The sequence below is a fragment of the Cygnus olor genome, chromosome 4, assembly GCF_009769625.2.
Source record: "Cygnus olor isolate bCygOlo1 chromosome 4, bCygOlo1.pri.v2, whole genome shotgun sequence".
NCBI classification, from domain to species: Eukaryota; Metazoa; Chordata; class Aves; order Anseriformes; family Anatidae; genus Cygnus; species Cygnus olor.
In genome coordinates this window covers 20,045,105-20,071,164 of record NC_049172.1, presented here as the reverse complement: position 1 = coordinate 20,071,164, position 26,060 = coordinate 20,045,105, and the positions used below count along the sequence as shown (strand labels likewise).

At 38.4% G+C, this 26,060-nt stretch overlaps 1 protein-coding gene across 5 annotated transcripts; it reads left to right on the top strand.

The window, feature by feature from the left end:
* The first annotated feature begins 521 nt into the window (after positions 1–521).
* Positions 522–23,290, top strand: FAM149A (family with sequence similarity 149 member A). Of its 5 annotated transcripts, none has more exons than XM_040556543.1 (14): positions 522–669; positions 11,639–11,749; positions 13,017–13,149; positions 13,551–13,693; positions 14,977–15,102; positions 15,260–15,436; positions 17,262–17,449; positions 18,984–19,141; positions 20,186–20,289; positions 20,506–20,730; positions 21,046–21,166; positions 21,897–22,037; positions 22,420–22,480; positions 23,008–23,290. In XM_040556543.1, the coding sequence occupies exons 1-14, from the start codon at positions 548–550 to the stop codon at positions 23,079–23,081; spliced, it is 1,884 nt and encodes a 627-aa protein (XP_040412477.1). In that variant the 5' UTR covers positions 522–547; the 3' UTR covers positions 23,082–23,290. The 5 variants fall into 5 exon arrangements, with proteins under 5 accessions (XP_040412477.1, XP_040412478.1, XP_040412480.1 ...); XM_040556544.1 differs by having other exon boundaries at positions 523–669; positions 21,897–22,025; XM_040556546.1 differs by lacking the exon at positions 522–669 and adding an exon at positions 8,882–9,003 and having other exon boundaries at positions 21,897–22,025.
* Positions 23,291–26,060: the final 2,770 nt, after the last annotated feature.

The window sequence follows — 26,060 nt, the reverse complement described above, 5'->3', positions numbered from 1 at the left end:
GGACTACAGAGGTACTGAAAGTAGAATATCTAACGGATTGAAGTGAGGTAGACAGAGAGAAATGAACAAGTTAGCGACATTCGGAATTGGTTCTGTGCCAAGTTTTAATACAGGATATGTTAGGGCTGCAAGCTCCCAAACAGGGGACACGCAGCTAGGACAAACACATTACCCACCTAAGTGCTCAGTGAGGTTGGTTTTACTATAGCATGGGGAAAGACATTTTGGCAGGATGAGGAATAAACGGAGACCCTGCTGCCTTTTAGGGACCTTTTCCCTGGCGTTTACACCATCACCGCCCTACACCCCCACGCGGCCATGGGGCGCGTAGGCTCGATGGCGGCCTCCAGGCCTCGCTGCTGGGCGGTGCGTGCCCTGCCGGGCTTTGTTTGGCCTAGCAACGACCCGGGGCCGGGCCAGGACCGGGTCAAAGCCGGACAGGGCCCCGACCGCCCCTCCCGGGCTCGCCGCCATGAACCTGGCCCTCGCCAAGCCCCGCCGCCCCCCGGCCGGGCCCGGCCCCGCCGCCCCCCGCGCCCCGGGGGACATGGAGCCCGGGGGCCGTGCGGTCGGCCGGGCGCTGCTCATCACCCTGCCCGACATCGGCGAGGAGGCGGCGGCGGAGGAGAGCGACGCCGAGGAGGGATCCCGCAGCCCTCGGAGCCCCCCGTGAGTGCGAGCCGGGGAGGGGGCGGCAGGGGGAGCGCCCCCGGGCCCGGGGGGTGCCCCGGTCCTTCGGTGTGTGCTGGGCGGTGTGGAAGGAAAACGTCCCGTGCCCGGCTTGGGGAGCTCCTGAGTGATGTAGGGGGTGTGTGCCGGGGGGGCTCACTTCGTGGCTGTTTGCTGAACCAAAGTAGAAAGGTTTCCTAGAAAATGTAAAGCCGAATAGCTGCCTAGAATCTATAGTAGTTACACTATTGCATTGGAAGTGTATTTTGTACTTTCCCCCCCTAGAAAAAATACTAATAACGGATTGCTTCCACGCAGCAGAATATTTGTGTTACAGTCCTCAGGGTTTCCCCTGGCAGAGAAGCCGTGCTCATCCCCGTGTTCACGGTTGATACAATAGGTGTGTTAGAAGGTAGGCACCTGTCCAGTGCTTTTGGAAGCAGTTTATGGGCCTGATGTCTGTGAATGCATCTGATTGTGAACCTGCTGATAAGCTTTAGTAACAACAGTCTCTTGAAAGGCACTGTCTGCTCTATTTTGAGGAGAGGAAAAAAGTGTTTTTCATATATATGTTATTTTTTTTTTCTCCTCATGTCTGTTTAAACTGATCTCCCACCTATTTCAAGTAATGACTGTAGTGCTTGTGTTGCAAGGTATAAAAATTTGATCATCTTCTGATTTATCTGCCTCTTCTGTGGTTTTGGAAACTTCGAGCACATCATCTCTTAGGCACCCTTCTATTCCCTTAACCATGTTTGTAGCCTTTTTCTTAGTGCTGCCTGTCCTTGAGATGCAGGGACCAGAACTGCACACAGTATTCTCTTTGGGGAGGCAGGAAGGTTTTACATAACAGCAAAGAGATGCTTTCCATGTCAGTATCCTTCCTGGTGTGGACCAACGTGTTGTTGGTGGCTTTGGCTGTCACTGTATATTGAGTCTGTGATGACTCCAGGATTGCTTTCTGAACTGTACCTGCTAGTCCCAATGTCAGCATCATGTAAAGGTGATGTAGTCTGTTTTTCTCTGAACAACCATTGCCAATGGCTATTTGTAAATAAACACTTTTCTAAAGGTGTTTATACATTTATTTTAGCAAGTAATAGATGAATTGAGATACTGTAGTTGCCTGATAGCTAAGCTATGTAACGTGAGAATAATACAAGAAGGGTAACATCCTCCCCGCTGTGCTGCTTTTAATTCCTCCTACCTCCATCTAAAGTTGTGGGTTTTATTTCAGAATGAATTGTAAGCTCCTTCAAGCTTAACATTTTTCCGCATTTGTTTAGAATAGTAGCCTTTCTGGAGTAGTGGGATTAATGTGGTTTGAGGTGTATTGACAGAGTTCTGTTTAAAATGTATTTGATGCTTTCTATAAATAATATTAGAACCAAGTCAGTGTTTGTCTGTAATTTCCCACTATTTTACTTTTTTTTAAATACCAAAAATAAAGCTGGGTATAATGCTGTCTGAGCTGGTATTCCTGTTAAAGGGCTGATTTTTTTTATTGTTAAAAAAAATAAATAAAGGATGACACTCTTAAACTATTTGCTTGTATTGGGATGAAGAATAAACCTTATTACATTAAAACTGGTTGGTGTGCAGCAAAATGCTTATTCCAGGTTACTATCGAAACACTTCTAACTGATATTCCCTCATTATTCCGTAATCGTTATACTTTCGTATGTATGGTGGCATTTCAAATATTTTATTCATAGCAGTCAAGCTTATTCTGATAAGGTATTGTCTGTCTTGAAAAAAAACAAAACAACAAAAACAAACAAACCAAAAAAAAAAACAACACAAAAACTAACCAACCAAAACCACACACACAGACACACAAAATGCAAACCAAACCAGAAGGATGTAGAAGGAATAAGATACATCACTTTGACAAGGAAAGTCTATACCTCCACATTAGCATTTTTTAATTAGATGGTTCCACTTAAGTTTGTAGAAGCATCTCAATTAAATATTGAAAACTTTAGTATTCCTTGCCTACAGTTCAGATTTGAATTTGTGAGTTGCAGAATGCAGTGTTATGTCCTTGATAGTTACATGTAGGAAGTTTTTGCTTACCTGAACAAAATTCCTTCGTGACAAGTTTTATTGGTGTTTAAAATGTTCGAGAAGACATTGTCAATGACTACTGCACTTTCATTAATGGCAATTTAACTAGAAGTGATTGGTTAATAATAATAATAAAAATCCATATTATATTTTACTTTTTTTTTTTTCTTTAGTTGCTGACAAGTCAATAACAATCAAAATGACTGAGAGAGCAAAACAGAGAAAATCTGGCACTGATTTCTTCCTGTCTTTCCTGGGTACTCTAAATATTTCAGTCCCTCAATTTTCTCAGCTCTGCAATGACCAAAATTAGTTCTAGTACAGTGTAGGGCTAAACCATAGCAGTAGTTTATAGGATTTCATATTTACTGTTTATTTACATATTGATTTCATATCCTTCTAATCCCATTGAAGGAGCAGTAATAGATTTTTTTTTTTAAAGGAGAAAAGTCCACCTGCACTACTGTTGTTTTGTGAAAAACAAACAAACAAAAAAGCTATATAAGGTCACATTATCCTTAGGAGGATGATGTGATACCTTATGCTACACTTACCACAGCATGTTGGCGACATCAAGATACATCAATTCTTTTTTAAGAAACGTGATTATTGGTAACCTAAAACGTTGTGATAACTATGGGAGATAACAGCTATTAGATGACCTAAAGATAAATCAGACAAGGTTTTAGTTATGTTGTTTAGGAATGGGTAATATTTTGTAGAAATTGCTTGAACTGCTGTACATATTTCAGGACAGTTCTAATGCCTGAAAAACATGTCTGTGAATGTGGTACAAGAAGGGTAGCTTTATCTGTGATGTAAAAATGTTGCTGCCTACTGCCAGATTTTTTGTTTCTCAGTAGCTCAAGATTTGGCCTTTAAGATGATGACCTTTGAAAGTACAGGTATAGGCAAGTTGATGAGCTGCAGAAGAGGATGGAAACTCTGCTTCCTTGTCTCCTGTTTTAACCATTAATAGGAATAGATCCCTTTCATGCTGTAATGCATATTAACCTATACAGAGCACTGTAGCATTACTTTGCTTCTCATTGCACTTGTTGTACTGATCTAAAAGTGCAAATGCAATGATGTGGTGTTTTGCCTCGGTCATTTTTTTCATTGCAAATAAGTGTAAAAGAGCTTAGAGGTATTATTAATTTTACATGATACTACTGGTCAGGATTTCAGTATTCTTCTAGATGGATGGAACTAAAAGTAATTTTTAGTGTTTCCTAGTATTTTATGTAATTATAGTTTCTTGGTAAAGTCTCCTGCAGTTTCCAACAAGTAGCTAGTCAGAGAATAAATGCCAAAAATGCTAAAAACAAAGAATGCCAGTTTTTTTCAAAGCGCTTTTATTGCTTTCAGATGCCCAGAACCTACCTATTACCTTTAATAATAGGCTCTGGTATTTAGGAGAGACTAGTGTTATGCTTACAAACATGTGCTCCATTTCTGAGCCAGCACTCCGTGAGTGGGATCACAACTGTCAGTGACGGAAAGCAAAAGAGGAAGAGCCCAGGGTTATTACTATTATTTACTGGCAGCACTCCTGTAATGTCAGGTGGGAGATGCCGCTGAAGTGTGTGGAAGCTGGGATCAACAGGAAGGGAGTGATGTTGGATGGCACGGAGAATAGGCTGATTTGGGAAACTGAAAAACTTTGTTGTTTCTAAGTGTTTGGCTGTAGCAGGTTTGACAATTTTCTTTGGTGTTTTTAGCTCACTGGTGGTCAAGATGCATTTTTACAGAAAGTGACTGTGCACGAGGGATTTGTCATAGATATACAGCAGGAGACTATCCATCATCAGTATGTAATCCCTCTGCTCTGGCCAATAGACCTCTATCTCAGCATATATACATAATGAGTAGTTGTGTTTTAAAATGCATCAAATGTGCTTTTTAATGCTTCCTGATATGAAAGAAATGGTGTCTTTGGTCCCAGAGGAACGAGAAAGGTGCTTTGTATACCTTAGCATATACAGACTAAGGTCTCCCCATGCTTGCATTGCTTGCATACCGCTGTGTACTGTAGAGCTGTTTCCATGATCTTCTTTCGTCTGCATAACAAAGAGTCTGTTATCAGAAAAAACATCAACTGAGTTTTCAAATGTACACCAGTAATGAGAAGACATGGGGGAAGTCTTGTGGACCACTTCCAAGTGTTTTGTTAGGCTGCTACTCTCTCCCTGTCTCTGTTCACAGACACTTGATCCTTCAGCGGTAAATGCCTCCAATCAGATCTAAAGAAATAAAACACCTTCTCTAAGATGCTAATTAGCATTCTTTATTATTGTAGTTAATTAAGATGATAGTATTTTTCTTAATGTTAATTCATAATTTATATTAAAAAGTCAGATTTACTTCCATAAATAAAAGCAGTACTTAATGTGCATATTTTGCTCTCAGAAATTGTTTATTTTCTGGAACCAAGTATTGTACTTGTGTTTTCATTTTCACAGTGAACCAATATTAGAAATATAAAATATATGTATTTATAAAATACTCACCAAGCTCATGCTATGTTAAAGGCTTTATAATTTTGAAATGCATTCAAAATTTGTAGAAGAATAAAATGACTGTAGTGTATGCAGATAGTTTTAAGAACTAAGCCTAGCTTTAAAATCAGAAGAGCATGTTGTTTCTCTATCTTATAAAGACAGGAGCAGGGTGCAACAAAGGTCATGGTTGCAAGAGCCTTAAATCTATTTTAGGTTTCAGTATGAAAATGCCTAATACTAAGCATTCCACCTAGGTGGATGTAGTACTGCTGTCCACTTAAGACAGTGTTGTATGTACAGGATGCTATTCTTATTTGAGTATTAAAAATTATGTCCAGTTTTACCTTATTCCACCTCTTTAGAAGTAGCCCTGAAGGATGATACTATATGTATGCTACTGTTTGTGTTGTCTGTGGTTTTAAAGAAGTTACATTCTCTTCTATTCACTCCAGATACAATGTCAAATGAAGACTGTATCCATAGGGTGAGTAGGTCTTGGGTAAAACAGGTGCAACTACTGAATGCTGTGTGTAGGAGGCTGTTGTGGAAGGCGAACAGCCTACAGATGGTCATGCTGGAAAGCCCCGAGGAACCTGTGTGCTTTGGGATTCGGGTTCTGAGAGAACCTTCTGCCACCTGCAAGCAGAGAGGAAGTGTGATTTGGAGCCGCAGGGGGGCTCTTAACTTGCTGCTGGCCAAGACTTCTTTTTTTTTTTTTTTTTTTTCTTAGACTCCCTCATAGCTGTTATGCAGCTCCCCAAAGCTGAGACATAAAATCTAATCATTGCCTTCTTGGAAGCCGTTTGCCTACTTAGACCATCACCATTGCAAGCCATTGCAGAATCACATCCTGGTTAGGATGTATATTGATTAGCTGTGTCACACTGATGAGTGATGATATTCCTTTGGCAAAATCTTTCAAGATACCTCATCTTTGGAGATGAAGGCAGTATATTCCAAAGCTATCTTCCTTTTGAATCTGGTGTGAATTTCATGATTATTTAGGAAAAGATTTTTAGCTTCATATGAAGGTAATTTGCATTGGGGCAAATTATATTAATTTGGTTTGGTTGAAAAGATTGTCACCTGAAAAATCACTAAAAGTTCAATTGTTGGAACACTCCTGGAGAAGTCTAATTATCAAAGCATCAGTAATTCATATATAGGTTCAAGGATACTAAGTGCCATTTCTGCAAAATTGGGTAGTATGATAAAAGGCTAACAGAAGGAAAAATTCTGATAAAGATCCTTATTTTCAAACTTCAGATAAAGTCAGTACTTCCTTGAACAAAGAGCAAGATAACTGAAAGCACAGAAATGCTCATTAATAGATAAGAGAGCAAAATAAACATCATCTCTTGGTCTGAAGTGATGCTCATCAACCTAGACATGCTGTCACTTTTCATGCTGCATTTTGCTAGCTGTCAAGTCTTCACAGGCTCTAGCATTTTCAGTAATAATAATGATAAAGATAGTATGTTGCTGGAAGCTTAGAAGGTAAATATTTGCTATACCTCATTCCAAGGTAAATTTTTTCCCCATTATTAAGCCATGTCATCTCTAAGCAAAGAGGCAAGACAGATATTATAGCTGTCTTAAAACAATTTTCTGTGGTTGGTTGGCTAGATGAAAGATCTACTAAATTTCTTATGATTCTGCCTCTTTCTCTGTGCATCCATTGAAGTTACCTCAACTGAACTATTTCAAGAACGACTTTTCAAGAATTGCTGCAATTGTCTTAACTTTGATTAAGCTGAAGAGTAGGGAGTATAAGCAGAACAGGCATGGTTGTCACATACCTTCATTTCCTTTCCATTACTCCAGTAAGTAACTAAAAGCTGAACCAAACTGAGTGTTTCAGCAATTCTCAGGGTCACGGGGTCTGTCTCATAAAAATGTCCAGACTGCTGAAGGAAGAATTTGGCACTGTCGTAAAGTGTCCTGAGCCCTGACTGCTGTTGCTACAGAGCAGTCTTCAGACACACCTCCTCTAGGATCTGCTAATGATGTTCAATATTGTCTGTTGCACTGGGCAGTTTGTGGTCACTGAACTTGCTACAAGAGGGTAAAAATGCTCTTCTGAAAGGTCCTTTGAGTCTATTTAAAAACAAATGGCAACAAAAACCCCAGTTAAATCTGTCTTGTCAAGCAGCACAGGAGAAGTGTGCCATGGTCAAGTGCAACCAAGTTAGATGGATGGCTGCCTCACCTAGAGGGAGAAGGGTGTGTGTATTTCCAATGAACTTTGTACTTCCTGTGGTATAAATGTTCAACTCAGCTGCTGCATTGCATGCCTGGAATATCATTCATCATTCAGAAGGAAGCCAGGTCACGTTTGTTTCTTCCCTGTTCCACAGGTGGAGCAGTGTCATCTGGGGGAGATGCAGGAGGGCCCGTTTGTGCAGTGACGATGAAGCAGCGTGCTATTTGTAATGAATTTTGTCATTCTGCTCTGTGAACATGACAGTGACCATGAGTGGTCTATTCACTTCCAGGAAGCTGCTCCTTGAAGGGGCTCTGTGTTGTCAGTAACCCTTTAGAGAGGAGTATTTAAGCAGGCTGGGTTTGTGGAGTAGCAAGTACAGCTTCCGTTTATTATTTCACTTCAAAGAAAGAGGAGAAATAGGCTCCAGTGGTGATTGACCCAAATCAGTGTAAGAAAGGATGGTGTGATTCCAAAATCACTTCATTCTAATAGATATATTTATGTTAAAGGGAGCTTGTATTTTGATTTTTAGTCTCATGTTGATGTTTTCTATAAATCTGTCATACACCTAATAGTTATCTCTTGGTTATACAAACTGTGTGTGGGATGGAGCAACCATCGGAAAGTGAAAATATGAATGAAATGAATTGTATCAGGTAATAAGAGGAAGCATGTGATGTTGTGAGAGTATGATGGATTTAGTATGTTTACATTTGTTACAAATCACACTTGCAAAATAGAAAGGAGCATGTAAGGGAGGTGGGGGATCTGAGAAAATCAATTCTTTAAGACAATGAGGTGGCATGTTTATTAGAGATATTATATGCTGTCCAGAATGTGATCATGTATAGTAAATAATTCCTTCAGAGGTTGAGGCTAAAAAATAGGATTTTACCCAGCTGATAGAAAGATCTGATGAGCATGCATGATAGTAAAATTAGTAAATATTTTCTCTGTTCATTGATTTCTCTAAACTCTGTTTGAACACTTTTTGGCATCTCCTTTTGTAACACTCTCTGCTTCCAAATTAAGGTAGTAATAATAATGTACTCCTCAATTTCTTATCTGTACATTTATCATTGTCTTGGTGGGGAGGGAGAAAGAAAAGGCTTGGCTTAGAGAAATGCAGTTGGTATTGTGTTTTTTCCTATTAACTTTTTTGGTATAAATTGGTGGAACAGGGTGGAAATTGTCCTTTCACTGCAACGCGCTACACCTTGAGCAATTGGGCACAGCTCTGGCTTCACGTCTGAGGGAAGGCAGCGGGGCAATGACTGCCAGATTTCTGTGCTTCCCTGAAAAATTATGTTCTGCTGCCACTGTCACGCAGAGCAGTGGAGCAACCGGGCTTTTACCTAGTGGGGCATTTCCAGGCCCTCTTCAGCCCAAGTAGCAAGGGGGAGGCGAGGCGAGGCAGCGCGGGGCGGGCCGGGGGGCGGCGCGAAGGCCTGGCGGGGGCTGCTGCCGGGCCGTGCCGAGCCGTGCCTTGCCGTGCTACGCCGTGCCGAGCCCCATGAGCAGGGCCAGGGGCGCAGACCCGCGGGGGCTCCTCGTCGTGGGGTGAGTGAAGGGGCCGTGGGGGGGCTGGGTTTTTGCAGCTGGGAGATGAACGCCGCTGCCTGCTGAGGCTGAGGCTCCCGGGGTGCGTGCGGCTGCAGGGACATCAGGGAGGGCCGGGGAGCTGTCAGGAGCCAGCTGCTGCTGGTCCAAGAGCTGGGGAAGGGTGCTGTGTGGGGGCTTTCTGCAGTCAGTTCGTGGCCCGGCTTCTGGTGTCATGTGCTCCCCGGGGTAACACGGGTGCGTGCAGCGCAGTGATGCAGCAGGAAGGCTTTCTTGCCCCGCGCTATGCCATCTATATGCGTCTTTTCACAGAGATGTTATTGGTGGTATTTCTTGTTTTGTGCATCTGTAGCTTCAGGTTGCCTTTGAAGCCACCAGAAAAGCATTTGAGGTTCTGTGAAGAATCAGGATATAGATCCTTGTAGATCCAGCAGATGTGGTCAGTGGGGCTCCTGAAAGACTTTCCAGTAAATGAAGCAGCCAGGATGCAAGAGGGAAGGTTTCTTGCCTGGGCAGGTCACTACAGTAGGAAGCACATGGCTCCCTCCTCCAGTGGTGTTTCATAGAGGTCTGCGCTGGGTCCTGGGCAATTCAAGCTAGTTGACCGGGTAAGGGGGTGAGCAGTGATGTGAAAAGGCTTGGTGGTGGTACTAAGCTGTGGAAAGGCACTAAAGGCAAGAGTCAGCTATGAAAAAATTGAGAAAGACCTTGGAAAACTGCCTGGGCAATAATGTGGCAAATGAAATGGCAGAGAGGGACGCACAAGGGTGGGGGAACCAGCTTCCCACGTGGCAAGGTGGGCTGTGGGCTCACCATTATTGCCGGCGTGGTAGGGCTTGGTGTCAGGAAACATGAAGTTTTCATGGGGCTGGGCTCTAGCCACTCTCCGTGGGGCCCCTTGGTTCTGACAGTGGCCCAAAGCAGATGTGCAGGGATGAGGGAGGAAAGTCAGAGCAAGCACACAGAGATGCTTTCCATTGCTGTTGTCCCAGCCTCCAAGGATTTGCAAGTCAGGGTGTTTGTTCCCTGATGAGAAGTTCAAACGTGTGGTGGGTTTTTGGAGGCTTATTAGCCAAGACATAGGAGTAGGATGATGTGTGACATGATTTGTTTGAGTGGGTGGTTAGATTTTGGGGTCTGTATCTTTGTAGTCTGTGTAGATGCAAGGCAAATACAAGGGATAGGAGGAAGGCTGAGGAATCCCAGTTGTTGCAGGGCCAGTGCATAGTTCTTGGTTAAAGAAATCGAGAGAACTCGTAAACTGTGAGCTGTTTCCTTACAGTTACTCATTCACAAATGTACTTTGATGCAATCATGCTGCTATTCATGGTTATGACTTGAGGATTTTATGGGATGAAAATAGGTAGTTTCACAGATGAAGGAATCTGTTACTCTAAAAGTGTTTCTGAGCAACATTTTGACACATCTGTATATATTCTGAAGAGGTGGATTTAGTTTGTTTAGGACGGAATTTAGTGGAATTACAGAAATGTATAACTATTAACAGTGTCAGCTAAAAGTCTTTTCCTCTCTTAAAAGGTATTCAATTAAGACTAGTAATAAAGATGGAGATACTCCTGCTCCTTACTGCATTTTATTACTCATCAGTGTGGTTTGAAAGATATGGTTTCAGAATTTGAACAAGTGTTCAGGTATTTGGAGAACCAAAAAAGTCAGGTTCTAGAATTTATTATTATTATTATTATTATTACCATCATCATCATTATTATCATCATTATTATTATTATTGTATGCTTCAAAGGCATAATAATAGAAAGCTTTTGGCTTGGTTTTGTATTGAGCCCATTTGTATATGCCCATGTTTCTTGATGCTGTACTAACATCTCAATTCACTTAAACAGAACAGCCATGCTGAGTGTTCATAGTCTTAGTTAAAACCATTGTTTGCTTGGCGCCATATATGTAACTTTTTATGCAGATGTACATGGCTTTATGCAGATGTAGATGGCTTTGGGTTAATGGTCAAACAGAAACACAATTAAGTAATTACTGTATGGACAATTGCTATTTTGTGTCTTTGCTCTGTTCTGGGAGTAGTGAGGTGCTGCTGCTTCATTGCAAATGAAGCATTTGCATGTGCTTCATAGCAAAATTTAAAGTGCAAAATTGAAGTAGAATGCATATGAAGTAAAATAAGTCTCAAATTATATGTACATAAGGTAAAATAAAAGCTATTTTAAAACAAGATAGTTTCAAGCAAATGTTCATCTACGATGAATAGGATTGTCACCTGGACATGGCCCTGAGCAAATGGTACCAGGTACCTACATGATCTCCAGAGGTCCCTTCCCACCTCAACCATTCTGTGATTGAAAAATTCAACAGAGTTGCTGTTGTCTTTTTCCAGTGGAGGTGTGAGTTTACTTTATTTAATTTTATGAAATTATGTCTTTTCTTTCTTTCTTTCTTTCTTTCTTTCTTCCTTTCTTTTTCATCCTTTCTTCCTTTCTTCCTTCTTTTCTTCCTTTCTTCCTTTCTTTCTTCCTTTTTTTCTGTCTTCCTTTCTTCCTTTCTCTCTTCCTTTCTCCCTTCCTTTCTCTCTTCCTTTCTTTTTCTTCCTTCCTTTCTTCCTTTCTTCCTTTCTTCCTTTCTTTCTTTTTTTTTTTTTTTTTAGGAAGGGACTGTTCAGAGGTTCCACAAATCAGTGTCTTTCAGGAAAGAGTGGAGAATCTCTTCCAGCAGTTTTTGAGAGAAATGTGCAGGAAGCCATCAATAACTACACTTGGTATGCATTAACTTCTGAATAAGTACTTCATTAATGGACTCTTGGCTTAAATATTTACTTCAAGATTGGTATTAATTTTCACCAGTCATGCTTTTACTCATTCTCATGGATGACAGTTAAGAAGTAAGGAATTTGACTTCTGAAATTATTTGAATTTTCAAGTAAAACAGCAGTTTAATCAGCTGAGATAGCTATGTTCAGGATTCTAAATATTAGTCATATTTATTTATTTTTGTAAGAGTAAGAAAATGTTTGTTTACCTTTGCTTTCCATAAATTACTTAATATTTTGTATGTTTCCTGCTTAGAATATGTTGCTTTGTTTTCTCTTTCTGCTTCTGCCAGCTGAGTAATTCCTCTTAATGTATAGAAATGTGCAGAGCATGCAGAATTTAGGGTATTAATTATATAGTGGGCTTGGATTTTACTTGTGGTTTGTGTTACGGGCTTGCATATTTTTAGAGGATAATGAAGGGCAGAAATTAAGCCTGGAAGGGAACTCAGACTTCATGGTTAAATGCAAATGACGCAAACCAGCTTTGCAGGTCAGTAAACTTTCAAGAAATTTCATTCCAGTTGACATTGGTTAGGATTTGCCAGGCCCACGTGTCTGACTGCCCGGGCTTTCGCTGCATCCCAGGGTTGGCGGTGGCTCGCAGGAACCAACCTGAGCTTTCTGAGAAGCTGCAATCCCAGACCTCACGTTTTAAAGTCTACCAGGTCTAACAGAATAAAAGCCACTTTGTATGGATATGTAGCTCCATGCTAATTGAAACATTTGTAGAGACTTAATGCTTGGTTTTACATCATTTTCTTGTGATAGCTTCTAATGGAGTTAAAGAGGGCTTATGTTATCTTTAACAGGTAGTATTTGTGTGTCCATTAACTGTACTGGAGAAAACAAAATAATTGTTAGAGGTGGAAATGTAGGTACATCTATGTGTATGTATGCATGTATTGGAATATCTGTGCATGTTCTAGAGTGTCATTATGGTTACAATGGTATACATAAATACAAATGCATAATACAGTAGAAGAAATTGCCTTTAAGGCACTAACTGGTACCAATAGAAGCATGTACCCATTGCACTGTACTTAAAAGCATACACTTAAAACTCTCTACGTCGGCTCTAATAGCATGTCCTGAAAGTCATGCACCCAAAAGGAATATGTATCACTGTCCATTTATGGGATCAGTTGCTTTATTTTTAAAATGTTGATATAGAAAACCATTTAATTTTTTATTTTAATTTGTCTTCTTTTCACAGTGAAACGCTTTCATCGCTTTCATCCAGTGGTCATACAACACCCACAGACTTGAATAATTCTTGGTCTGGAATAAAAAGCTGTACTACTGGGTTATCTACTGAAAGAAGTTCTGTTTACTCCTGGAGGGATGATGTACGTCACTGTTTTTACAGTATACTTTAAATATTCTGGAAAAGATTATTATTATTATTTTTTCTTTTCAGAAAATGGACATGCAGCACATGTCCTATTAGAAGAGTTAATTGCTTTCAACCGTAACAGCCTTCTGATTAAGTATATCAATTGAATATTAAAAAAAGTTTTGTTTGCAAATTGATAATCAGTGCAGTTGATATGTTTAAAAAAAAAAAAGAAGAGGTTATGCCACCTACCTCTTCTTTTTGTACTGCAGCATATGAACTATGTCCAAAGCAGGTGGTCTGAAGATCCATTTTGAGATGCCTAGCCAAGTCTAAGTTGTCCTGTTCTTCAAATATTGTTTTTTAATATCAATATATGTGCTTGCTGGCAACTATTATTTTTATTATCTATAGGAATTTGATAAAGCCAACACACAGAGAGTGCAACAGCTATTTTGGGATATTGATGAAATGCTGTTTGAAGGAAAAGTGACCTCCCAAACTCAGAGCCTGCAGGCAGAATGTGCAGACTGGGTTGAGCAGTCTCTTCATTTAAGGTAAGGAAATTTCTTGCTAGTACTTGTTTTAACCAGTTATCACTGTAATTTGAATTTTGGGGCTATCCTCATATGAACTGCTCTTGATGTATTGTATCAGTAACACTTCTGCAATCAAATGTGGATCTCAGGGACTGAGCCGTGCCATTGTTAAACAGTAATTCTGGGGGGTGGTGCACTAAGCAGTCAATGTTCTTTATTCTGATTAATACAATGATTGCAAACAAAGATATTTTAGCAGGATGTAAAGAGAAGGTAATGCACCATTTTCATAATGACTTTTTCTAGTCAAAGAATACATCTTATAAAGAAACATTTGTTTTTACTGTAAGTGAAGGCATACTGTGAAATCCCAAGAAATTTAGTGCTAATTCTTTTACTGAATCTTCCAAAAAGAAATAAAAAATGAAGGCAACCACATGCTTCAAATATGCTGCATGTAGGCTATGTACATCAGTGTAAAACAATGTATGATATTAGCCCAGCAACACCTAGTTGAACAGATACAAAGATGCATATATGATTAATGAGAATTGTTTTACATAGATGTGAAAAATGTCCAGGTAGGGCGATGACTGCTTCTTACAGCACAGAGGACAGAAGTCAGTGTTGAACTGCTGTGGACTGTTCCTGCCTTCATAAATGATGGCATGTCATTCTTAGTGAGGTGTGGTGTCTCTTGGCTGTTGTAGACATAGACCTTCATGTGCCTATAATCTAGTTAATAATTTTTTAACACCGTTAAAATGAATTTGTCAATAACAGTGATGTTTTTAATGCTTTTATATGTATTTACTAGTCATAAGCCTCTGCAAATTAAACTGAAATCTACTAAGAAAGCTTGTCATACTTTCTTAGGAATAAGAGAAACTTATCAAGTGAATCTGAGGCAATTTTCACTAGCATTAATCCATGTTTTCCCTTTTATAGATGCTGTAAAAGTGGATAAACATTCATAAAGTTTAATTATGAATAAACATCCATAAAATGGAGAATGATTTTTTTACTTCATCTACCTTTATAGCAATCTGATAAGTCTGACTTTATTTGCTCTTAAAAGCTGTATGTTAGCATCTTCTCTTCATAAACGAGCTTAACTTTAATGACTTAAATACTGGGCAGTGTATTGTATGGCTGCTCCATACTGTGCTTATTCAAAGCAATTTTAATTAAGTTATGCTTTTACATTGCCTACTGTTTACAGATATTTGTATTTTTGATATTTGCACCTGCAGTGGATTTCCATCTAAGATCTCTCTCTCTCACTCTTCTTTTCTCCCCAGGGTTATAGGAAAGCAGCTCCTGTCGCCAAAGGACGAAGGCTTTCAGCATTTTGAGAGCCCAAGTGATAGCTCTGTGAACGCTAAGTGTTTACCTGGCCTCTGTGAATGTACTATTAATATAAAAGAGTATGTTATTTTTTTTTTTGAGTTTCATTTTGATCTTCTCTTTTCAGAAATTTGTACAAATATTACTTTTATCTTACTGAAACATTTCAGTGTAATTGAATATGCGCTTTCTTCTTTCATTGAGTATTTAATTATCATTTTGTTGATATTTTTTCAGGCTCTGCATTTCAGGCTCTAAACTGATTCTAACAGCACCTCCAGTACACAAATCACTAGATTTAGTTTCCACTATGATTTCTGCCTCTTACTCATCCATGTATTCATTCCTGGAAGAAGAAATCTATGATGTGGATGGAAAAATAGAAGAATACCTTGCCTTTGACAACAGAGAGCTGTAAATAACAGATATATGTATTTTTGAATATCATGAAAAATTCTCATTGAGTCTGGTCAGGGTTCATAAAATGGGTTTCTCTTCTGTAAAATATGGTTCCTTCTGTACTTGTATTCAGTAGCAGAATGGTCAAAGCACTCACTGGGCATGTGGAAGATAAGATATGTTGTCTTTCTAGAGGTTTAAAACTCACATCTCCTGTCAGAGGAATATGCCTTAACCACTAGTTGCTTTGAGGTATTTTGTAAATGGAGATTAAATAAAGTGACTAATTTTGAGACAGGGAGTAGAATGAAGGAATCCCCTTTCTGCAGGTGAGTGCCTTGACCACCAGGTTGCTTAGGGTCTTTGCACTGGATGTGTTTTCAGTCTGCCCTAATGAATCTTAAATCCTTTTTTGTGCAGCATAGAACATCTTTACAAGAAGAGGCACAGGATACAGCCAGCATTTAGAGCATTCTCTTGAGTGATGAGTAATGCAAGTGTCTTCTCAAAAATGCAACCAAGTTTTCCCATGGCCCGCCCAGTTGAATTTTCAAGCAAGAAGGCAAATGGGTAGAAGAAAGACTTTAACAGTCTGTTTTCTAAAAGGCCTCTGTGAGGGGGAACCTTTAGTAGAGCACAAAGCATAACTTTTTGTGCTCAAGCTTGAGGCACTTATAGGAAAATACATGGTTGTTCTAAAAAACTGAGGAACCAGGCAAAGTGAGATCCAGATAGACACTTTTAATCCTGTTTTTGAAGGAAAGGGTGTGGGCACCTGCCTTTTTGGAAGCTGAAAGGAGGATTGAAAGTCCTCCTAGAAGTGATGTATCACTTTGTTTTACCAAGTAAGCAAAAAGCTTGGAAGAGGGACTCAGATGAAGGTGTGTTTCTCTACTCTGTGCCTCCTGTTATCATATTTCGTGTTTTGTTGTTGTGATTCAATCATGAAATATTTTTATTCTTCCTAACTAAAACAGTAGGCATTACAAAGTCTACTATATGAAAATAACTTGGTCATTTTGTGAGTTGGACCATACAGACTAGTCTCAGAACTCGGTCCTCAAATTGCAGTCCAGTTTGAGGAAGAAGTGACTGAAAATAGGAAGGGAGGTAGTAGAAACCGTTATGAATTTGGGATCATCCTTGTAATCTCAGAAAAAAATGCATTTCCTTAAAAGGAAATATGATAGCGTAATATATGTATTTATATATAGGTTAAAACTTTCTTCCTGGGAAATGCATTAGAAGACCAAATTAGGAAGTGTTGCTACACCATAATTCCATATGTAGATAGGAAGAAAAAAAAGTAACTGTCCACACAGTAGGGGAAAGGAAAGAGGTCATGGGCTCTGGTATTCATGTGAGGCAGCAGATATCCTTTAAAGTTGTTTGGTTTTGATCACTAGTGGAGTGCTGTAGATATATACAGGTACACAGGACCTGATGTAAAAGAAATATTTTGTGTGACGGTCCTCCTGCCAAATGCAACAGACAATAGTTCCTTTATGGTAAAAGGCATGGGATTTAGTCTCAAATGACTAAGTGCCTCTTCCTTCTAGAGTTGTTTCTTCTAGAGCTGCATTTCTTTCTGTTGTAATACCTTGACTTTTTATATATATTATTATTCACTTGCAAGCAAAAGAAATAGAAAGCATGGTATATATTCGATTGGTACTGTTTGCATAGCTGATTGGTACGTTTGATTTTTAAATTTTTTTTTTTTTGATCTACATCTGACTATTTTCTTCCATATGTATGTTTCTATTTATTGAGTATGTTAGAAAGAAAAGAAAATAGTCAAAATCCTTGGTAATTTGTTTCAATTGGCTTCATTTATTAGTGATGAGAGTTTGGAACAAAAGAGTACACATCTTGCTGAGAAGAGGAGTAAGCATGGAATTCCCCCTGTTTCTCCCAATGCCTGTATCAAAGATGTTGTGGCTTCTGAAGTATTTGATCATATCTGGAGCAATGTTATTGGAATACTGGAGGAACTGATTAAAAAAAATTGGGAAACCAATATCACAGGTATATGATATTTTTAGATATGCTCTTGATACAATTTAACTTGACAAAAATATTTTTTCCCTTAAATAAAGCTTGGGAAATCTGAGTATTTTAAAATAGCTGTGTTTGTAGTACAGCATTATAATGTATGTAATGCTTTACTAGAAGCCACCCCACAAATGCACCTGACAAAATAATAATTAAAAAAAACTACTATTTTTCAGTGAATTTTGCTTTAGAAGTGTTTTTTAAAAAAGGCACAATATTGACCAAAATAACTCCATTTCTGGAGACCATTTTTTGTTGTTGTGGTTGTTTGGTTGGTTTTAAATTATAATCACCAACTGGCACTGTTAGAAGGGGATCACTGACAACATGGTCTGAATCTGGGACCTAAGAATCAAAGTCTTCTAATCCTCAGTGTTTGAGCTTTGTTAATAAAAAGAATCCTTAGGTAGTCAGATTGTTACAGAGAGAGACAGCCTTGCTGACAGTGCAGGAGTTCAAGAGTTTTATGTGGGATGAAGAAATGGTGATGCGCATATATATATATTTATATATAAAATTTATATTATATAATATATATATATATATCCTTTGGAGTACTAACAGACTGTGGTCAAGAAAAGCAAAAGCTAGGAAAACTAAGTAGAAGTGAAACTATTCCTCGGTGCGCATACGTTATCGTTAGAGGCTGAGGGAGATTTTAGTTCTTCTTTCAATATATTTTAAAAGGACAATAGCAGAAGAATATCTGGGTGTAAGCACTGGAAATTACACTCTGCCTCAAATTTAAGTCTAAAAAAAAATAAGAAATGGCAGAATTTCTCAGAATACTTTCAGCACCTGAACTTAATGTTTCATGTGTTACTGAAGTAGAAAATGTTTTTTCACACCACAACTGTGTTTTTTAGGTTAATGTTATAGTTCGGAGAGGACAGCTTAGTTCCTTTATCTTTATGAAGGGCATCACCTTGTGACAAATCCATAGCTTCCCAAATACCAGAGGAGTTGGACTAGATGATCTCTGGAGATCCCTTCCAACCTCAGCCATTCTGTGATTCTGTGATTTGAGTTTATAATAGAAATAAGATGATGATGTATACCCCCCTCCTGAAAAAAAAAGTATTTAGCTGCTGACAGAAAAGTATAGATGCAATAAACTATTCTTTTTCTGTCAGTAATTTTTTTTCTGCTTAAAAAAATTCTTTGGGAATTTTAAAATAAAATTCTAAGAATCGTTAGAAGTACTTTTTAAAAATAACAAGAACAATAACAACAAAAAAAAACAAACTTTATCCTTATAGATCAGCTTGTTCCTCATTGTCAGAGAAATCATAAACAAATAGGAAATGTTTTCAAAAAAACCCATCATTTATGGTAGATTTTTAAATATCATGGCAACTTAAATATTATGGAAACTTATTAAGAAATTATTTACCGTGAAGTTTCATATTGCTAGGATCAACACATTCTGTCTGTTAGAATATAAAATGGCTCTTATTCCCTCTGTTTTTCTTTTTTTTTTTTTTTTTTTTTTTTTTCTGTTGTACAGGGAAGGACAAACAGGTGGAGAAACTGAAAGCTGTTACATGTAAACTGCCACTTTTGCCTGTTGGTCGAGTTACAGCAGATGCTGGCAGTGTCCCCCTTTCCAGAGGCTCTGAAGCACGAAGTGTATCCTTTGGATCTCATTCTGTTTCATCACTGCAGGTAAAAATAACCTCAAGCAGCATTCTGGGAAGTTCATTAAAGTACTTCTCTCCCATTATTGCTTGTTCCTATTTTGTGGTTCCTAAGGACACCATTACCACTAAGATATTGATGAAGTTGATTTGGAATTATTATTTTATTTATTTTTCTTTTCAAATTGTATTTTGTAAAAATCTGTATTCCCTCCTGAGAAAACAATTCTGCTTTTATTGTGGTTGAGTCTTATGCTCTTCGTAGAATTAAAATAACAAATTCAATTTCCTCCCTGGACTGCAGGGATGTGAAACCGCAACTTCAGTTGCTGTACTCAAAACCCTATGTGTTTCAGACTCACTCCTTTTCTTTTCCTTTGCTTCTTTCAAATGAGGACTTTGCAGTACACCACAGTGTTGGCATTAGAGCATACCTGTCTTCACGGAAGCTTGTATTTGTATTGGTAAAATACTTTTGTTGTTGTTCTGCTTGCTGCCTCCTACCTTGTCCCTTTGCTCCTGTTTTGCACATTTTTGTTCTTTTCCAACTGCTATTTCTGTGGCTTTTTTTTTTCTTTTTCTTTCTGTCTGTGCATTCAGTGCAAGCAACTTCATTCTATTCCATCTGATCTTTTTCAACACTTGTTAGGTAACAAGATAAGAAACACAGAAGAGATTGCACAGCACATGCCCCATTGGCATGCTTGGCTCTGCAGTGGTCCCAGCAGCCAAAAGAAGTAAAATGCTCAGATAAGTAATGCTCAAACTCAGTGCCCTAGAGTTGGACTGTGCTGAGGGAAAATGGAAAGTCTGAGAACTGAATTCCAGTTTCAACTGAAGCTTACATTGCAAATTAAATTTCAGTTCAATAACTAATTTCCCCAACTTTTGTTTGTAAGATTTTTTGAAATAAGCAAAACAACATATTTGCTTCACCTGCTACTTGAATTCTATCAAACCTTCTTAACAGAAGCTTCTCTAAATAAACAAGCAAAATATCTTCTAAGTATGTGCTTCTTGCGATCTTCCCTCAGAAAAAGAAAATTGAATGCATATTTGTTGCTTTTACTAGGTTCACCGTTTCTCCAGCAATTTCTGTAGTGATTTGAATGGTGTGATGACAATTCAAGCAAAACCACTCCAACAGAGGCACATTGCCACAGCAGAAAAAATACAGTAAGTGTTGGTATGAAAATATCTAAAATGCAGCATAATTCAAATAACATGAAAGATGTTTTGCAGTTCTAAAAAGGCATTCATCTTTGTGTGCATCATCAGTGTGACAATGTTTAGATTTGCAGAGGGTTACAATGATACTCAAGAAATATAAGAAATACTTTTACCTTTTTCTCCCATCTTTCCATATCTCATTCTCCTTTCTTTTTTTCCTAGGAATGAGCAAGACAAACCACACAAGAATGGCTCCAGTGCTCCAAATTCAGTGCGCACTAGACTGGGGAGAATTGCTGATAACTGTGTTCTCTCATCATCTCGGGTACTGCTGGCATCTTCTAGGAAGCTACCAAGCCATCGTAGGTTACCTTCTCTCACTTCTGACCAACTCTCCTCAAAAGCTCCTAATATGTACAATGATGAAATCCTTAGGGGGACTAAATTGTGAGTTTTTTCATTTTATTTTTTGCTTTCCTCAGAACTTTACTGAACCTTCACCAGTGAAGGATTTAGCAAAAACCTTGAGAACTAGCACAAGATTTATTATTGATACTAGAATTCAGAGAGAAAAATATAGCATGCAGAACTGTGTTTTTTGAGGAGGGGCACTTTTTTATTTTTTTGTTTCTGTGTTAAGTGCTGTTAATTTCTGTAGCTGCGCTCTATTAAGAAATGAACTGCTTAATAATTTCACATTACTACGGTGAAGAAGATTTAAATGTGAATTTTCCTAAAAGAAAATCCCGTAAAATTCTGTAGGGTTGCTGGCTTGGATCATTTATCTTCTGGTGGTGCACATACGGCCCGAAACAAGTTACCACCAATAAGCTCAGAGGCTGTTGAACAGTATCTTTCAGTCCCTCGATTACAACAGAGCTGTGTAAGTAGTGTTCGTTTTGTACTTGTAAAGAACTTTAGGCTGTTTAAAAACAAGCAGATTGTTCTGCATCACTGGTTGAAATGAGCAATTCTACAGTTCATGCTGGTTCTTACTTAATACCTGGTCTTAATGTGCTAATGTGTAGTACATTGGGGTACATTTAAATGCAAGAGACACCAGTTTAAAGGCTCAGGTTAAAAAAAAAATCATAGTAAAAACTTTTCTCTGAAAACGGAGTAAAAAAACCTAAACAAATAGCCAAACAACCAGATTTGTATTTCTGTGCATCCGGATTTAAATAGCTCTTTTCAGTATTTTGTTCTTTTTGTTAGTGTGTGAGAACTAGAAGATAATACTGTCTGGAAATAATATAAATCAAATTGATTCTGGCCTACTTATGAAGAATAGAAAAAATAATAAGTAACAAGAACAGAAGTAAATTGGCATTATGATATTATTTCACTTCTGAATACTGTTTTGAATTGAGACACAAGTACAGTTGTTTTTTTCTAATATAAGCCTTCAGGGTTTATAGACTGGTATATAGGTAAAGGCTCAAATCTGTATGAAAAACATGAGTAGGTTTAAATGACTTTAATTCAGTGCTCTTGGTGAGTGAGAACATATTTTTCTTTTCTTTTTCTTTTGTGCCTTTTTGTATGGCAATGAAAACATTATTTTAACCAATTCAATCGCTGCGTTCTCTCAGTGCTCTCTTTAATTCTCTCAGCATCGAGAACGATATGCTTATAGCAGAGTGTCAAGCGCAGTGCCTGGCAGTACAGAACAGCGGCCGCTCAGAGAACGAACTGTTGTTATTGATCAATTTTCAAGGCCCAACACAACTCATACATTCAGGGTATGTTACAGTGTAAGTAGAGGCATGGAAAAGTGAAGAAGTGTCCATTTATGCCCATTGTTGGTCTATAGAAGGTCTCATTAATTGGGTGTCTCATGATTTCCAGTGTACATGGATTCCTGCTCCCTCTACACAGCAGGATGTTAAAAGGCTTTGGGAGAATATGAACATAAAGCAGGGCCAGTGTATGAGGAAGAGATTTCCTCGGGTCTAATATATTAAACAGATCCTTTCAGGCAATCTGCATGGAAGTGTGCAGTTTTTAGTACTGTTTATAGCTTTGCACCTTGGTTGGGCTGACTGTGCTGGACTAGATCGTAAAAAATAGATTGTCAAACCATTTCAGCAGGTAAGAATACCATACCATCTAATAGTATTTCTTTCCTTTTTACAGACAGACACACCTCAGAAAAGATCACTGACTCCCATGGATTTTGCTAACCATAGAGGGACAGGTAACGATTTTTAATAGGTAGGCTAAGTAAAAATCACTTGGGAGGTGAAGGGTCAATAAAACCTACTAACTCATTCTACAGTGGAGAAATAAAGTGCTCAGGGAAAGCACTCATCTCACTATAAAAGAATGGGTGTACTTGGCACGATCTGTTGTGCCTTGTTTTGAAGTTCATTCTCACTACTTGGTCTGAGATGGCCCATGCTGACTGCTAAGAACCCTGAAAAGCATCTTTGGTTGTTATGCCTTGGGAGAAAATGATGTCCCACTCCTCTTATACACTGAAATCTCAATAAAAATATTTACAACTACGACAAGGTTATTTAAGTGCTTGTAGGTAACCATTTTTGTTTGGAAGTTCCTTGAGTTTAAATAATTATCTGATTGTAATAATTATATAAAAGGTGCTGTGAGAATAAAGATGGATCAGCAAATACTGATCTGAGCAGGCTGATGGCAGTAACTCATATATTGTATGGGAGTGTCTTTCAGATTCTACCACAATTAACAGAGTTTTATATTTTTTAGGCTCACAGCAGTACTACAAATCCTTTCAGAGAAATCCTCCAACCTCACGCAAGAGATTTCAGATTGCTTCTTAACGTAGCTTAGAAAGAAACAGAAGCCTTCTGCACTGAATGGAAGATTAAAGTGCTTAATTTGCCGACTAGTATCTTGTGTGGCAAAAAACGTGCAGTTTCTGCGGAGCCTTGTGATCCTCCAGAATGCCTGTATTGACTTGTTCTACAGTTGTCTGACCAGAGGTTAGATTAAAAATTAGAGCAAAATGAAATAAATGGTTGAGACCCCAGAGTTTCAGGTGACTGCTCTTTTTGTAGTCAAGATGCTGCTTCTGCACTTTCTTCTCAGGCATTCCTTCTCTTTCTGCCTTTCCTTAAGGAATTCTTATTCTACGTATAGAAGCAAATAAGTTATGTTCAGGCCATGAAGTCCTGTTCACATTTTTTCATATTTTCTCAGTGTTAAAGATGTTCCAGTCCACCCAGACATCAGTCATATATGAAACTTATACTTTTAAGCAGGAGTTTGACGCATCTCCTATTTAACTCCTATTTTTAACATTTCTGCATTTTCAGTCTGTCTGCTTATTATAGTTGCTCTCTTGTAAATATTGTCTGTCCCTAATTTATACTTTTCCTTTAATTCTTTTGATATGAAATTAATTCACTGTTTCTTAAACAATTCTGTGTGTCATTTACTGGAGAACTGCTGGGATAAACTGTGTTTACAGGAAGCAGTGTTTTCCCTGTCAGGCCAAACATATTTGTAGATCCTGAATAATTGAACCTGCATGGTGACAATTACTTCTTAATATTTTTTATGAAATATTGTCTGCTACTTTACAAATTAGACTTTTTTTTTTTTTTAATTCCAAGCCTTCACCTTCAAAGTTTTAACACAAAGATATGTGCTTATTAATGAAAGCATTATTTCATACTTCTTTGTGTAGGCCCAAATGGGAAGGTCAAAGAGGAGGTTGGAACTGTGTTCTGCCCAGAGATCACAGCCTTGATCATGTCCCTGGGTATTAGTACTGTGTGCATGCACAGTGAGTGATTCCTCCTTCCATCAGAGCCAGCAGTTTAAGTGGATGTGGTAGAAGAGCTGTTGAAAACAAGGATGAGAAAAATTTAGTTATTTGCCCAAATCATGCAGTTAGAAATAGAATCGTTTTTTTCCTGCAGGAAACTAATGCTATTTCTCATCACTTTTTTTTTTTTTAAATAAATGTTCAAGGATTGGTAATCCAAGGAAAAACATTTTGTAATGTATATATTTTATATCTGTACTTTTATGAGATTTCTGGTTTGTATAAATGGTCATCAAATGCTGTATTCTTTTGAGTAAATGAAAGCGTTTTTCAATTACTTTCCTGGTTTAGTGCTTTTTCCTTTGGCTACACTATTTATTCACTGCTGGTATTATGATATAGTATCTGAGAAAGCAGAATGCTTTTGCTTTGGAGCTGCACATCAATGTGATTCAGTTTGTTCAAAAATCTCAGGTCAAAGATTCCATATAAGTTCAAAATTCAGTATTCTCTACAGGTGTGTCTGAAATGTAATTTTGCTCTTGTGAGTGCTCTTTTCTGTGTATAAACATGCACAAGACTATGTAAATGATGGTAAAACATGTCCTTTACCATCATGTGGCACTTAATGGCAACCCAGATTTTAGGTTGTGGAATAAATGAAAAGAGGAGTATGTCCCTGTTTGGTTCTATGATGGCAGAAGTGGGAGCTGCCTCGGTGGAGAGATCATCTGGCACTTTGTGAAAGAGAGAAGGTTGCTGACCTCTGCAAAGCCTTGGAATAAGTTACCATAGTAAATTGATAATCAGGCCCTAAAATTCCTCTCCAAGGATGGGGGGATTCCTGAGCCTTTCAGCATTGATTGTGTGTTTTCAAATGGAGGCGTGCTGTGGTATCTTATTTGAGCAGGTGAAGGCTGGTGTGTACTACACTATGACTTTTGTTGTTCAACGTGAATACCTTCTACTCAGGTTTCCTGCTTTAGTTCTGTTGTAATCATGTGCATGTTAAGAAAGAGTGGAGACCTTCCTAAGAAAAACTGTTCTCTATTGCAAATGCTTTGTAGTGATTGCTAAGTGAGCAACCAATTTGTCTCTTACCCTGACTGCTGTGTTGTTTTTTTGTTTGTTTGTTTGTTTGTTTTTCTCCAAAGGGATGTCAAAAATCTGGTATGCCTTGGCTGCAGTAAAGAACTAATGTAAAGAACATGGAACATACCACAGTTTTTCAGAATATGTTGTATACTTCTCTTTTGACGTTTTCTCATATCAGATCCACTTTATCCTTGCTTTGCTTTATGTTTTTGGTTTTTATTTTTGGTCTGTAATGATAATTTCATTGATTTCTTTATCTACTAGAGACCAGCAGAAGCCTGTGTGACATTAGTGCCTGCAGATTGCTGCATTTGCTTGACAGGATGCGTGCCTTCTGTCAACTCAGGCAAATAGACTTTCACTTAAGTGAGAGGCTGAGTGAAAGCAGATTTGCACTATTATGTGCATTTATGAAAGCAAAACTTCAGGAAGTGGTAGAGTGTCTGCTGAAGCACAACACTGAGCAAATAGCTGTCTGGGTGAAAAAAAGTATAGCTGCACATGCTAACTGTAATCCTGTAGAAAAATCTGTGAAGTGTGTGCCTTTCCTGCAGATCATCCTCCTTTGAAACTTATAGCAAAGGTTCATGATGACTGCAAATCTCAGCAACATAGTCAGGCCTTAGGGATGCCAGATTTCTCATTTCTTCTTTCTGGGTAAATCTTCTACATCTTGTTCCGTCTGCTGCCTTTTGTTTGTTGCAGCATCACCACTGCCAGCTGCTGGCAGCTACTTGCAAAGTTTGCTCTGCTGTGTTCCCTACTGCTTCTCCTGTGGCTTTTCACTCTACCCTTGCTATTTCACTGTTTTTTTGTTTGTTTTTGTTTTCCTGCACAGGAAATTATCAGCACTCAGAAACACAGGTTGTTGACTCAGAAATCATGATTTGCCACTTCATCTTATTATCAGTTCCATGAGAATAAACAAAAAAAG